This window comes from Chionomys nivalis, chromosome 8, assembly GCF_950005125.1.
Source record: "Chionomys nivalis chromosome 8, mChiNiv1.1, whole genome shotgun sequence".
NCBI classification, from domain to species: Eukaryota; Metazoa; Chordata; class Mammalia; order Rodentia; family Cricetidae; genus Chionomys; species Chionomys nivalis.
In genome coordinates this window covers 95,443,796-95,457,286 of record NC_080093.1, presented here as the reverse complement: position 1 = coordinate 95,457,286, position 13,491 = coordinate 95,443,796, and the positions used below count along the sequence as shown (strand labels likewise).

Here is a 13,491-nt window from a genome sequence, read left to right as displayed (position 1 = left end):
ATCTCTCCTGCCTGGAGACAGTGTTTCTTTTTTTTTTTTTCCTAAAAATATTTATTTATTTATTATGTATACAATATTCTGTCTGTGTGTATGTCTGCAGGCCAGAAGAGGGCACCAGACCTCAATCCAGATGGTTGTGAGCCACCATGTGGTTGCCGGGAATTGAACTCAGGACCTTTGGAAGAGCAGGCAATGCTCTTAACTGCTGAGCCATCTCTCCAGCCCCCGAGACAGTGTTTCTTATATCCCATATTGTCCTCAAATTCTCCACGTAGACAACGATGAAACTGAGCCTCTTATCCTCCTACCTTCTTCTCCCAAGTGTGGGATTGCAGGCCTATGCCAACACCCTTTAGGATAGAACCTAGGGCTTCTGAATGTGAGTAAACACTCTTCCAACTGCGTTAGAGTCTCAGCCCATGAGGGGATAATGTTTGGGAACTATATAAATAAGACATCCTGGATCTGCCTCTCACCTGGGGCCCCAGAAACAACTAGATTCCTACAGACTACTAATGCATAGACACTTAGTTCATCCACCTTCTGGGAGGAGGGCACTAACTACGAACTTTTATATGGTGACAAGGGGCACTTAAACACTCTATTTGCTATGACCCCAAAGGATCTGTCCCCACCCACCCACAAACTCACAATGACTACAATTCATTAGACCTAGATGTGCCGCAGATTTATTAGAAATGACTGTTGTAGCCGGGCGGTAGTGGCACACGCCTTTAATCCCAGCACTCAGGAGGCAGAGGCAGGCGGATCTCTGTGAGTTCGAGACCAGCCTGGTCTACAAGAGCTAGTTCCAGGACAGGCTCCAAAACCACAGAGAAACCCTGTCTCGAAAAACCAAAAAAAAAAAGACTGTTGTAGGAAGCCTGAGCCCCGTCATGGAGCAGGAACTGGATGGCAAGAGGAGTGAGATGGAAGCAGGCTTAGGACTTCCTCTTTCTAGATAGAGACGACTGACCTCAGCCAAGGAACCAGAATGACAGCACTGGGGCCAGGCTGGGCACAAGAGGCACCACTGACTGGGGAACAGCCCCAGCTGACACAAGGGCAGCATAGAACCCCGCCACCTCCTCATTGGGGTTGCCCTGGGCTGGGTCGAGCCACATCTGGATGCAGCGGCCGCTCCCTCTGCTGTAGTTGCTGACCTTGTAGGAGTGGCTCCAGAGACCCTCACACAGGCTGGCTGGTGTGGGAAAGTAGTGCTGAAAGGTGTGGCAGGCTGCAGAGGCCGGGCACTCGTTAATGCCTGCAGGCGGAACCATGGTGGACACAGGCCTTCAGCCCTAGGGTCAAAACTCACCCCAGGAGTCTTCAATCTCCTTTTTCCAAACCCTAACTCCATCTGACCCCGTGGCCCTTAACTGAGGTCCAGTCCCAGCCTTTATGCCAGTCTGTCTTGCAGGTAAATGAGGTGCGACAGGCTTCCCACCACTCCTGACAGTCCTCTTTGCACAAGGGAACATCCAGGAAACGCTCTTTACGCCAGCTCTGGTCCACCTGGGTAGAGGGCATGTTGGCAGCTATAGTTGTAAAGAAACTGAGTCCAAGGGCGCCCTCCTGACGTGTGTGAGGGAAGTACCCATTACCTGCTGAATCCAAGGCCCCAGGTTGGGGGAGCACTCATACAGACAGGTGTCTTGGATGAAGTGCCGCTTGCAGGCAGGGGTCATCTTGCCACAGTGATCCCAGTTGAAGCTGTACAGACGGGAGTTGTCTTTGTGTATCTCCTGGCTGGTGTTGACTGAGCAGCAGGCGTTTCTCTTCCATGGACTACACTAGTTGGGAAAACACAGGGCTGAGTCTCTTTACCTACTCTGTATTCCACGTCAGGGTCCAGTCGTGTTTCACTTGGTCCTCACTTCCTAAATAGGCTGTTCTGTGAACACTTACCAGAGGCCCCTCTCTCTTACCTTCAGGAGTCCCCTTCTCTAGGGAGATTCAGTTACCACAAAATGATGACGAAGCTAGAGGAGCGTTGTATTTGAGATAATAGTTCTCATTTATATAGTGCTGCACACTTTATAAAAACTCTTTTCAAAAAAACAAAGCTGGGTGGTGGTGGCTCACACCTTTAATCCCAGCACTTGGGAGGCAGAGGCAGGCAGATCTCTGTGAGTTCGAGGCCAGCCTGGTCTACAAGAGCTAGTTCCAGGACAGGCTCCAAAGTCACAGAGAAACCCTGTCTCAAAAAAACAAACAAACAAAAACTCTTTTCATCTGGGCATGTTGGCAACATGCCTGTAATCCCAGCATTCAGGAGGCTGAGGATGGAGGATCGTGAATTCAAGACCAACCTAGACAACATGGATGAGACTATCTCAAAAACAAACAAAAAATCTAGGTGGTAGTTGCACATGCCTTTAACCCCAGCACTCTGGAGGCAGAGGCAGGTAGATCTCTGTGAGTTCGAGGCCAGCCTGGTCTACACAGAGAAACTCTGTCTGGAAAAAAAACCCATCATGATGGCACAAGCTTATAAAACCAGCATTCAGCAAGTAGAGGCAGGAGGATCAAGAGTTCAAGGTCATCATCAGTTATATCCTGAGTTTGAAACCCTATATCAAAAAACCAAATAGATTGTTTAAAAATCTCAAACAAGCCAGGCATTATGGTGTGCACCTTTAATCCCAGCACTTGAAAGGCAGAAACAGGTGGCTCTCTGTGAATTCAAGACCATCCTGGTTGCCTGGTCTGCACAGAGAGTTCGTCTTGACATTTGTTCATTTTAAAAAGAAAACAAAAGCCGGGCAGTGGTGGCGCACGCCTTTAATCCCAGCACTTGGGAGGCAGAGGCAGGCGGATCTCTGTGAGTTCGAGACCAGCCTGGTCTACAAGAGCTAGTTCCAGGACAGGCTCCAAAACCACAGAGAAACCCTGTCTCGAAAAAAATCAAAAAAAAAAAAAAAAAAAAAAAAAAAAAAAACAGGCCAATGAGATGGTTTAGTGAATAAAGAAGGCACTTGTCGCCAAGTCTAAGGACCAGAGTGCAGTCCCCAGGACCTACATGACCAACAGAACTGACTCCTGCAAGTTGTCCTTTGACCTCCTCACATGTGCTATGCATGTATGTGCGCTTCCATGAGCAAGCATGTGTGTATGACACACATAAACACATAGTAAATACATGTAATAAAGGTTGAATATCATATTCTGTGCTCTTATGAGTTTTTTTACTATTTTTCTAAACTTCATGTGTGTGCCTACATGTATGTATGAACAAATCAGAAGAGGACATCAAATCTTCCGGAACTGGGGTTATAGGTAGCTGTGAGCTGCCTTGTGTATGCTGGGAATTACATTCTTCAGTCCTCCTCAGCAGCAGTAAGTACTCTTAACTGCTGAGTCATCTCTCCAGTCCTGTGTTCAATACTATATAAAATAGATATAGATATATAGATATACATCAGTACTATTATACACATTCTAATCTGTATTAGTATATACTAATAATAAAACAATTACTATATATAAATATTAACATATAATCCTGGCATAGACATATGCCAGTGCTCCTGGGATAGACATAGCAATCAATAATAAAATGAACTGTCAAAATAAATAAATATAAATAAGGTTTTGGGGTTTTTTTTTTTTTTTGCTTGCTTGTTTTTGAGGCAAGGTCTCACTCTACTTTTGGCTGCCTTGGAGCTCTGTAGACCAGGCTAGCCTTGAACACATGGAGATCTTCTAGTCTCTGCCTCCTGAGTGTTGGGTTTAAAACTGTGTGCCACCTCACCTAACCATGTTTTCGTATTTGTTTTTAACTTTAAATTCCTTTCCAGAATATAAAAGAGTATTTAAACATTTTTGTTACAAAAAGGCCACACTGAGTTTCCATCTGTTGGCGTAAATGTTTATAACGGTGTGGATAGCAGTCCACACCTGTGGCTCTCAGAGGGCCTTCCCACTTCTGTATTTGGTCCCGCTGGCTACTGAGGGTAGAAACCATCTCTCCCGTGGTTTCTCGCCCTCCAGATTCCTAGAGCAGCTCTCCCTAGTCCTACCCGAATCCTGCCATAGGGCTATGTGCCTAACTGCTGTGGGTCCGTGTGCTTCCATGGACTCTGATTTGAGAGTACAGAGATTATCATTGCATGGCCTCTAGGCAGAGGCTCTAAAGAGCAGTGTATCATGGCCACCACCAAGTCCTCTTTGGAGAACCTCAGAAAAGCACCTCACTGCTTTCCCGGCTCCACCACATCACCTCCAACCATGTCCAGCAGTCCAGCAGCAGCTCAGAGTGTGTGTTGTGGGGGGGTGGTCTGGCTGCTCGCCCCCGCCCCTTGACTTCCTCCTCCCTGACGACATTACGCTCGTCAAAACCTGGTCATGCAGCTTGTCCTCCGGGCCCGGCCTTGTCTTGTGGTGCTTGGCGTCCATGCAGGTGTTGAGCAGGTCTGCTCTGTCGCGGGCACTGCATGTGGTGGCCATGCAGACCAAAAGCAGCACTGGTGTCTGTTTGTAGGCCATGTCTTTCTGTCTGTGCAGAGAGAGCTATGGTTAGAGAGACCTAGAACACCCCCTTGTTCCCTGTGGGCGTGTCTCATTCCTTCCCGCCTCAGATTCTCCATCCCTACAGTGAAAGATAAGGTCAGACCCTGCTCCTTCAGCACTTAGACCCTGAGGCTCCCTAAGCCTGGAACAAAGATCAGCAAGAACGTTCCCTGACCCCGTGGCACAGGAGGTTTATAAAAGGAGCTGGGCTTCCCAGGCTGGAAGAAATGTGATGCCCTCATCTTCCTTCCGGACTCTTTGACATGTAGTTCGATGTTCAGGTCCCTGACTGCTTGCTACCTTGAGAAGGGCCAGGATACACAGATCCTTCATCCTGTCACAAGCAAGTTCTCTGCACTCAGCCTGTATCAGCTGGGTCATCATGTCAGACCAGAAATCCTGTTAGCCCTGGGGGAGATGTGACCCAGCCCTGCCGAGTTCTGCAGAGTGGCAGTAAGATCAAGTGACAAACCCTGAAGGATGGTGTTTGGTTAGGGGGCACAGAAAGGGAAAGAATGGAGCTTTTTAAAGCTTCGCTTCCTATTTTCCTTCCCTGTTCTCCAAAAGCCCTGCACCCTAGCCTGACCCAGCTTCTGCGGCAAATGCAGCAGACCCTTGCTAAGCTCTCAAAAAAAAAAACCCACACAGAACAAAGTCAGCTGCAATTGGCAGGACATACCTATAATTTTCATATTGAAGAGGGGGATGAGGCAGAGGAATTGTGGGGTTTAGGTCAGTCTGGGCTACATAGTGATAATTCCCCCACCCCAAAGAGCTGAGGGACAATATAAAAGTCTCTCTTGGGGTTGGCAAGATGGAATAGTATGTATGAATGACTTGAGTTCAATCCTTGTGATAGCAGGAAAGAACTGACTCCCCACGTGTATATGTCCTCAAACACATTCAATCAATTAATAAATGTGAGGCATTTTTAAAGATTTGGATTTTAAAAACACATACATGCATACACGCGTACATACTTACATAAATATCCCCTTGTTAGAGCAACTAAACTAACACTCGGGCTCACAGGAAGAACCTGGGGAACACGATGATCCCTTCTCTGCTCCCTCCCACCTTCACCTCACCCTGGCAGATCTTCTCCGTCAGGGCTCCCTCTGCGGAGCACCTACGCCCCTCCCCCCTCGCCATCTCTTCACACATTGACCCCTTCTGCAGCTTACCTCCCAAGGCTCTACATTCAAGGGACAAGTTTTCCCTCCAGTTTCTTCTTTGAGTCATTCACCTTCCTCACAAAAGCCAGAATGATCTATCTCTGTTTCCTTTTTCCTTTTTTTTCTCTCAGTCCTCCCTTCCTTTCCTGTTTCCTTTCTTGTTCTTATTCTTAATGATTTTTTTTTTGTGTGTGTGTGCATTGGTGTTTTGCCTGCATGTATGTCTGTGTGAGGGTGTCAGATCCCCTGGAATAGGAGTTACAGACAGGTGTGAGCTGTCATGTGGGTGCTGGGAATTGAACCTGGGTCCTCTGCAAGATCTGCCAGTGCTCTTAGCCACTGAGCTGTCTCTCCAGCCCCTTCCTTCTTGTTCTGGCCTGGAACTTGTTATGCAGACCAAGCTGGCATGGAGTTCACAGAGCTCATCCCTCCACTTTTTTTCTTATTTTATTTTCCTTCCTATAGAACTAGTCATGGACCCTAGAGCCTTAAAAATACTAGACCAGAGCTCTTCCACTGAGCTACATTTCCAGGTCAGAGATTTTAGATTTATTTTTATTTTAATTATAGTAGGCAAGTGTATCTGCGTGTGGATATGCTCATGAGGGTGCAGGTGCCCGTGAGGGTAAGAGTGCTCTTTCAGAGAGAGAGAGGTCCCTTCTTTGAACAAACCGCCCAGTCCCCCAATGTCCTTCTTATCCTTCCCACTTGGAAGATCTTACCTGAATGTCCTTGCCTTCTGGGAGCACAGATAGGAGTGTCCAAGTTGGCCTGACCCTAGGCTAGCAACAGCTCAGAGCCTGGGCAGTCCCCACAGTCTTTGTAGGCAGCCAAGCGCAAAGGATAAGCGCTTTGGTAAGCACAAAATGAAATATGTCCGCTCATCACTTCCGTTCTTCCTTCTCTTGCAAACCCTACCCTCTTCGGGGCTCTGTGAGTCCATCATCTAGTCTTTGCTATTTTCATTCATCTCACTTTTGTTCCCCCGTTTTTTGTTTTTTTTGTTTGTTTGTTTGTTTGTTTTTTAGTTTTTCGAGACAAGGTTTCTCTGTAGCTTTGGAGCTTGTCCTGGAACTAGCTCTTGTAGACCAGGATGGCCTCGAACTCACAGAGATCCGCCTGCCTCTGCCTCCCGAGTGCTGGGATTAAAGGCCTGCGCCACCACCGCCTGGCTCCCCCCCATTTTGTTTTTTCGAGACAGGGTTTCACTGTGTAACCACCCTAGCTATCCTGGAACTCTCTGTCTGTACACCAGGCTGGCCTCGAACTCACAGAGATCTGCCTGCCTCTGCTTCCCAAGTGCTGTGATTAAAGGCGTGCATCACCACTACCCGGCCTTGGTTTTTGTTTTTACTTATATATGTGCCCGTGTATGTGGGTACCCACAAAGGAAGAGAGCAATGGGATACACTGGAGCTGGGCCACCCTAAATGGAGGTGCGCGTAACTGTGGAAGCCTCTCCCCAGCCCCCTTTCTGTAGATCACACACTCAGCATCCACAATATCTGGACTGCTGCCCATCCCTGAGGGAATCCGAAGTTTGTAGATACTGCAGGTGGTTCTTAGGACAAGGCTGGCTTTGGTGCTAAACCCTGGCTGAGAAGAAACCAGGCTGTAAGATCATGCCAATAGGGCCCAGCGAGAAATCCACCCTTTCAAAGCTCTCAGGAGTCCCTAGACCTTAACAAACCATAATTGGCTCCACAAAACATTTTGAGAATTATACATGTAAAAGCCTGGCACATCCTGCATAGACATAAATGATTTCTGTCAGCTTATGTTGAGAGTGGACACAGGTAGAAGCTGACAGATTTTCCCCGCTATACAGAAAAACTTAAATTGTCTTTCTTATCCATTTTTATAGATCTTTTTTGTTGTTGTTGTTTTTTGGAGACAGGGTTTCTCTATGTGTCTTTGGCTGTCCTGGAACTCACTCTGTAGACCGGGCTAGCCTCAAACTTGCAGACTGTCTGCCTTCCTCTGCCTCCTGAGTGCTGAGATTAAAGGCATGTGCCACCAATCCTGGCTTCGATTTATTATTGTTGTTGTTATAATATGCCATCACCACCTGACTGGTTATTCTTATTTTATGACTGTGCGTATTTTGCCCTCAGAGACCGGAAGAGGGTAGAGGATCCCCAGAACTGGAGTGAGAGATGGTTGTGAATTGATGCGCGGATGCTGGTGATCCAACCGAGACTTCTGCAAGAGCAGCAAGTGCTCCTAACACAGGCCATCTTTCTCCCCATCTTCACCCTTTAAAACTACCTTGGTCACTAGTGGCCATCCGAGTCACTTTGGAGCCCAATCTCCGTAGCCTTTGCATCCTGCAGAACTGATACTCTAGAACTAGACCTGGAGGCACACGCCTGTTACCACAGCTACTCAGAGGCTGAGGCATGAAGATCACAAGTTCAAGGCCAGTATAGGTTGCAAAATAAATTCAAGGCAAGCATGGGAAACTTAATGAAACTGTTTCAAAATGAACTCCCGGAGCTCACCAAGTGGGTGGAGCTGTCTCTGCCTCCCTAGTACTAGGGTTCTAAGCCTTCACCACCATACCCATTTTTTTCTTCATATCTAGAGATGGGGTTTAGATCTTGGGAGGCAGAGGCAGGAGGATCTCTGTGAGTTCGAGACCAGCCTGGTCTACATGAGCTAGTTCCAGGACAGGCTCCAAAACCACAGAGAAACCCTGTCTCGAAAAACCAGGAAAAAAAAAATATATATATATATAAATTAAATAAATAAACAAATAATAATAATAATGTAATTTGGCAGTTCTGTAAATCAGACAACTCTTTCCACAATCTGAGTGTATGGCTGTTATGTGGGGATTTTTGTAGTTCTTGTGTTTGTTTCTTCTTTTGTTTTTTTTTTCAAGACAGTGTCTCATTAAGTAGCCCAGTCTAGCCTCAGAGGTCTTGCCTTGGCCTCCTGGGATTTCAGGCATGTTCTACCTTGCTGGCTAGTTGTGGCTGTTTATTTAGTGATTTTCATAGAATAATTCTATAAAATCTATTTTCTTTGTCCTGCGTGCTCACTGAAGTTTCTGCCTGGCTAACTTATAAGTCAACTAATATGCCGGGCGATGTTGGCACACACCTTTAATCTCTGCATTCGGAAGGCAGAGGCAGGCTGACTTCTGTGAGTCCGTGGCCAGCCTGATCTACAGAGTGAGTTCCAGGACAGCCAGGGGCTGTTACACAGAGAAAATCTGTCTCGAAAAACAAACAAACAAAAAAAGTCAACTAATAATCAAACTGGCAATTCCTTGTGTGCCTCAAACCATAAGCTTCCTCCCCTTCCTCTGGGCTCTGCATGTCGGTTGTACCAGTCGTTCAGTGCTCTGGCAGCCGGCTCTGCCTTTACCTTCTCTTCCTGACAATGCCCTCCAGCCTCGGGATCCCTGAAGCTGAGTGTCTTCTCAGGCCTTCCTAGACATTCAGGTTAGTGAATTAATGTCTGGACTTCTAGATCCCCAGGGATGCTCCAGAGCTTTTCAAAGGGCCCTGTACACATCTCTTTCCCTTTAAGTCTTTTGGTTAGCCTCATGTTTCCCTTCTCCTTCTTCCTGCCTTTGACAGTTGGAAGGTGAAACAATTTGTTGCTGATGGTTTGTGCAAACATAGAATTTTTCACCATGTGAGCTACAAGCAGGGTCAAATAAAGACTAGCCCTGTGAATGGTAGCTAAGTTTACTTATTTTATTCTACTTGCTTTGAGACAGGATTTCATTATATTTGCCAGGCTGGCCCCTAATTCCCAAGTTCAACTAATCAGTAGATGGGACTTCACACACAGGCCACGGCACCTGGAATGAATGAGACTTTTAAGGGGGCAGTCTGTAGATCAGAGTGCGATCTACAGACAGGGCTTTGGGGAGGCTCCAAACCCATTCTGCCCCCTCTAGTGGCTGCCAGGATCTAGGTTTTCACAGCTGCAGCAGTGAGACTGTTGATTTTGAAAGCTTCTAATGTGTAGTTTCCAAAAAACAAGTAAAAATACCACACAAGGCACACTGTGCCTACTGAGATTCAGCCTGCTTGCCTGCTTTTGCTTAAGGTTTGAAAAATTTTTATATAGTTGTGTGTGTGTGCCTGAGTATGGATGTATGTATGCATGTAGCACAAATACCTGGTACCAATTTCTGTCTCAGTTGCTTTCTATAGCTATGATAAAGCACATGACCAAAAACGACTTGGTGGGGCAGGAGAGATGGCTCAGTGGTTGAAAGCACTGGCTGCTCTTCCAGAGGACCCGGGTTCAATTCCAGCACCCACATGGCAGCTCACAGCTGTCTGTAACTCCAGTTCCAGGGTTTCTGACACCCTTACGCAGACATACGTGAAGGCAAAACACCAGTGCACATAAAATAAATAATTCCATCTTGCAGTGCCCACCTTCCATCATGAAGGGAAGTCTCAAGCTGAGAGATACCATGAAGGAACGCTACTTCCGGCTTGCTCAGCCTGCTTCCCTGCACAGACAGGACCAGCAGCCCAGCACTGCTCCCATGGGCTGCGCCCTCACACTCGGGTCATTGATCAAGTCCCACAGACTTGTCTGCAGGCCAGTAGCCTTCTTATAAAGTCCCCTTTCCCGACGGCTCTGTCTTGTGACAAGAAACAAACCAGCGCAACTGACAAACACGCCCATCATTAAATCAAAACCTTTCCCTTTGTTTCCTAGGCTCATGATCTCATATTAACATCATAATATAAAACAAAGTAAAACTTTTTTGTTTGTTTGGGGGTTTTTTTTGTTTGTTTGTTTTTTGAGACAGGGGTTTTCTGTGTAATATCCTGATGTCCTGGAACTCACTCTGTAAACCAGGCTGGCCTCGACTCACAAAGATCCGCCTGCCTCTGCCTCCTGAGTGCTGGGATTAAAGCTGTGAGCCACCACCACCCGGCTGTTCCTTCCATTTTTGAAAGCTTTGGTTGATTTTGAGAGTTTTGGAAAATCTGACATCGACACTTGCCATGGTTCTTGCTGCTTTGGGGAAGGACAGATTCTCAGGTGTCCTTCCTCTGCCCTTCTGGTAGTGCTGGCTCAGATCACTTCTATTTTAAGAAGTATAAAGCTTTAAACGATATTGGTCACCTAGAGTGTAGTCTATTCTTAACATGGGGAAATAAAAGTGTTTTTTGTTTCCTGTGCTTTCCCCTGACTACAGCTTTTACGTCCTTACTCAAACTAAAAGTGAACTTTCACTTCTCAAAAAGTCTGTTATTTTAAGTTTTTTTTCCTTGCTTGCTTTCTTGCCTTTGTGCTGACTCATGTCAAATTCTCAGATCATGCTCTAACATAGTCCAGTGGGAGTGGCCCCAGCTCTGAAGATGTCAGATCATGCTCTAACATAGTCCTGATCATGCTCTAACATAGTTCAGATCATGCTCTAACATAGTCCGGTGGGAGGACCCCAGCTCTGGAGATGTCACTTTTATTTTATTTTTTCTTGTTTGTGCTGCAAGGGATTGAACTAAGGGACTTGTGTTTGTTGAGCAAGCATGCTACCACTCAACTGAAAACAGCCAGTTGTTTTGAAACACAGCACACCTTTAATCCCAGCACTTGGGAGACGAGCAGGCAGATGTCTGTGAGTTCAAGGCCAGCCCAGTCTACACAGCAAGTTCTAAGACAGAGCTACACAGAGAAACCCTGTCTTGAAAAACAAACATTAGCCAGGCAGTGGTGGCCTTTAATCCCAGCACTCGAGAGGCAGAGGCAGGTGGATCTCTGTGAGTTCGAGGCCAACCTGGTCTACAAGAGCTAGTTCCAGGACAGGATCCAAAGCCACAAAGAAGTGGCTGGAGATATGGCTCAGTGGTTAAGAGCATCGCCTGTTCTTCCAAAGGTCCTGAGTTCAAATCCCAGCAACCACATGGTGCCTCACAACCATCTATAATGAGGTCTGGTGACCTCTTCTGAACTGCAGACAGAATGGTGTATACATAATAAATAAATAAATAAATAAATAAATAAATAAATAAATATTCAAAGCCACAAAGAAACCCTGTTTTGAAAAACCAAAAATAAAAAAGAAAAACAAGCAAAAGTTGTCATTAACTATTGGGGTAGGTGGTCCTGGGTTATATAAAAAACAATTTGGCAAAGGTCTCATGAACTTGGTATGTGGCTGAGAATGATATTGAACTTCTTTTATTTTTATTTTTTTAAATGTATTTCACTTTATTTATTTATTTATTTATTTATTTTGGATTTTCGAGACAGGGTTTCTCCGTAGCTTTTTTGGTTCCTGTCCTGGAACTAGCTCTTATAGACCAGGCTGGCCTCAAACTCACAGAGATCCACCTGCCTCTGCCTCCCGAGTGCTGGGATTAAAGGTGTGCGCCACCACCGCCCGGCTATTTAACTTTATTTTATGTGCAGTGATGTGAAGGTGTCAGATCCCCTGGAGCCGCCATGTGAGTGCTGGGAATTGAACTCAGGACCTCTGGAAGAGCAGCCACCACTCTTAACCACTGAGCCATCTCTCCAGCCCTGAACTTCTTTTATTTTTTAAATTATTTTATTATGTTATGTGTATGAGTGTTTGGCCTAACTGTGTGCCTGGGAACAAAGGTATACAATCCCTTTGAAGGACTAGCAGAGGGTGTTGAATTCCCTAGGACTGGGGTTACCGACCATTACAGGCCACCGTGTGGGAGCTGGGAATCACACCCTGCTTCTCTGCACTAGTAACCGATGTTCCTAACGACTGAGCCGACTGAGCCGTCACTCCAAGCCCTGACCTTGAATTTCTTTTTTTTTTTTTTTTTTTTTTTTTTTTACGGTTTATTTAGCTTTATTTTATGTGCATTGGTGTGAAGGTGTCAGATCCCCTGGAACTGGATTTTCAGACAGTTGTGAGCTGCCATGTGGGCGCTGGGATTTGAACCCGGGTCCTCAGGAGGAGCAGTCAGTGCTCTTAACCGCTGAGCCATCTCTCCAGCCCCCTGACCTTGAATTTCTGATACTTGAGTTCTGGAATTGAAATTCTATGCCAATAAGTCTGGTTTATGAGGAACAAGTCATTAAGCACCACCCTTTCACATCCTCTATTTCAGTTCCTGCCTCAAGGTTCTAAAGAACCGGCCTACTTCCATCTTCAGCTTAAAAGTTGTCTTATAGAGGCCGGGCGGTGGTGGCGCACGCCTTTAATCCCAGCATTTGGGAGGCAGAGGCAGGCGGATCTCTGTGAGTTCGAGACCAGCCTGGTGTACAAGAGCTAGTTCCAGGACAGGCTCCAAAGCCATAGAGAAACCCTGTCTCGAAAAACCAAAAAACCAAAAAAAAAAAAAAAAAAAAAAAAAAGTTGTCTTATAGAAAAGACAAACTAGATCCATGCCTGTTTATGATTAAACCAGTGTTTCTCAAGGATTAGACTATGCCCTATTTGTAACCTTAACTACAAATGGTTCTGTTCTGCCTGTTTCAGGAAATGATAATCATGTCTTCATTTCAAAAAGTTGTTTGTAACCATTTTTGCAACCCTACCTTTGTTTCAGAAGGTTATATGACCCCCTGCCACTACTCTGTTGTGACTACCTGTGGTTATGACTACCTTGTTATGCCCAACTTGCAACAATGTCTTTGTTTCAGGGAGTCCTTAGGACTTACATGTTACCATGTTCTGCTCCTATAAACCCACCTATTTTTCCACCAAACCCCCTACTTGGAACCCTCCCACCCCTGAGCTATAAAATCCTTGTCTTTCCACATTCAATGCTGGCCTCTCGAACTCTGCCTTAGGAGGAGACAGCCCATGTACATGAATAAAAAAGCTTGCTTTAGCCCG

The 13,491-nt window shown here is 46.0% G+C and overlaps 1 protein-coding gene across 2 annotated transcripts; it reads right to left on the bottom strand.

Moving 5' to 3' along the window:
- Positions 1-873: 873 nt before the first annotated feature.
- Positions 874-6,536, bottom strand: LOC130880145 (folate receptor beta-like). 2 transcript variants are annotated; one of them, XM_057779026.1, is made up of 5 exons: positions 6,410-6,536; positions 4,342-4,498; positions 1,605-1,793; positions 1,383-1,515; positions 874-1,267 (listed from the first exon to the last, which is right to left on the bottom strand). In XM_057779026.1, exons 2-5 carry the CDS (start codon positions 4,486-4,488, stop codon positions 978-980), a joined length of 759 nt encoding a protein of 252 aa, XP_057635009.1. In that variant the 5' UTR covers positions 4,489-4,498; positions 6,410-6,536; the 3' UTR covers positions 874-977. The 2 variants fall into 2 exon arrangements, with proteins under 2 accessions (XP_057635009.1, XP_057635010.1); XM_057779027.1 differs by having other exon boundaries at positions 4,342-4,494.
- Between the last annotated feature and the right edge of the window lie 6,955 nt (positions 6,537-13,491).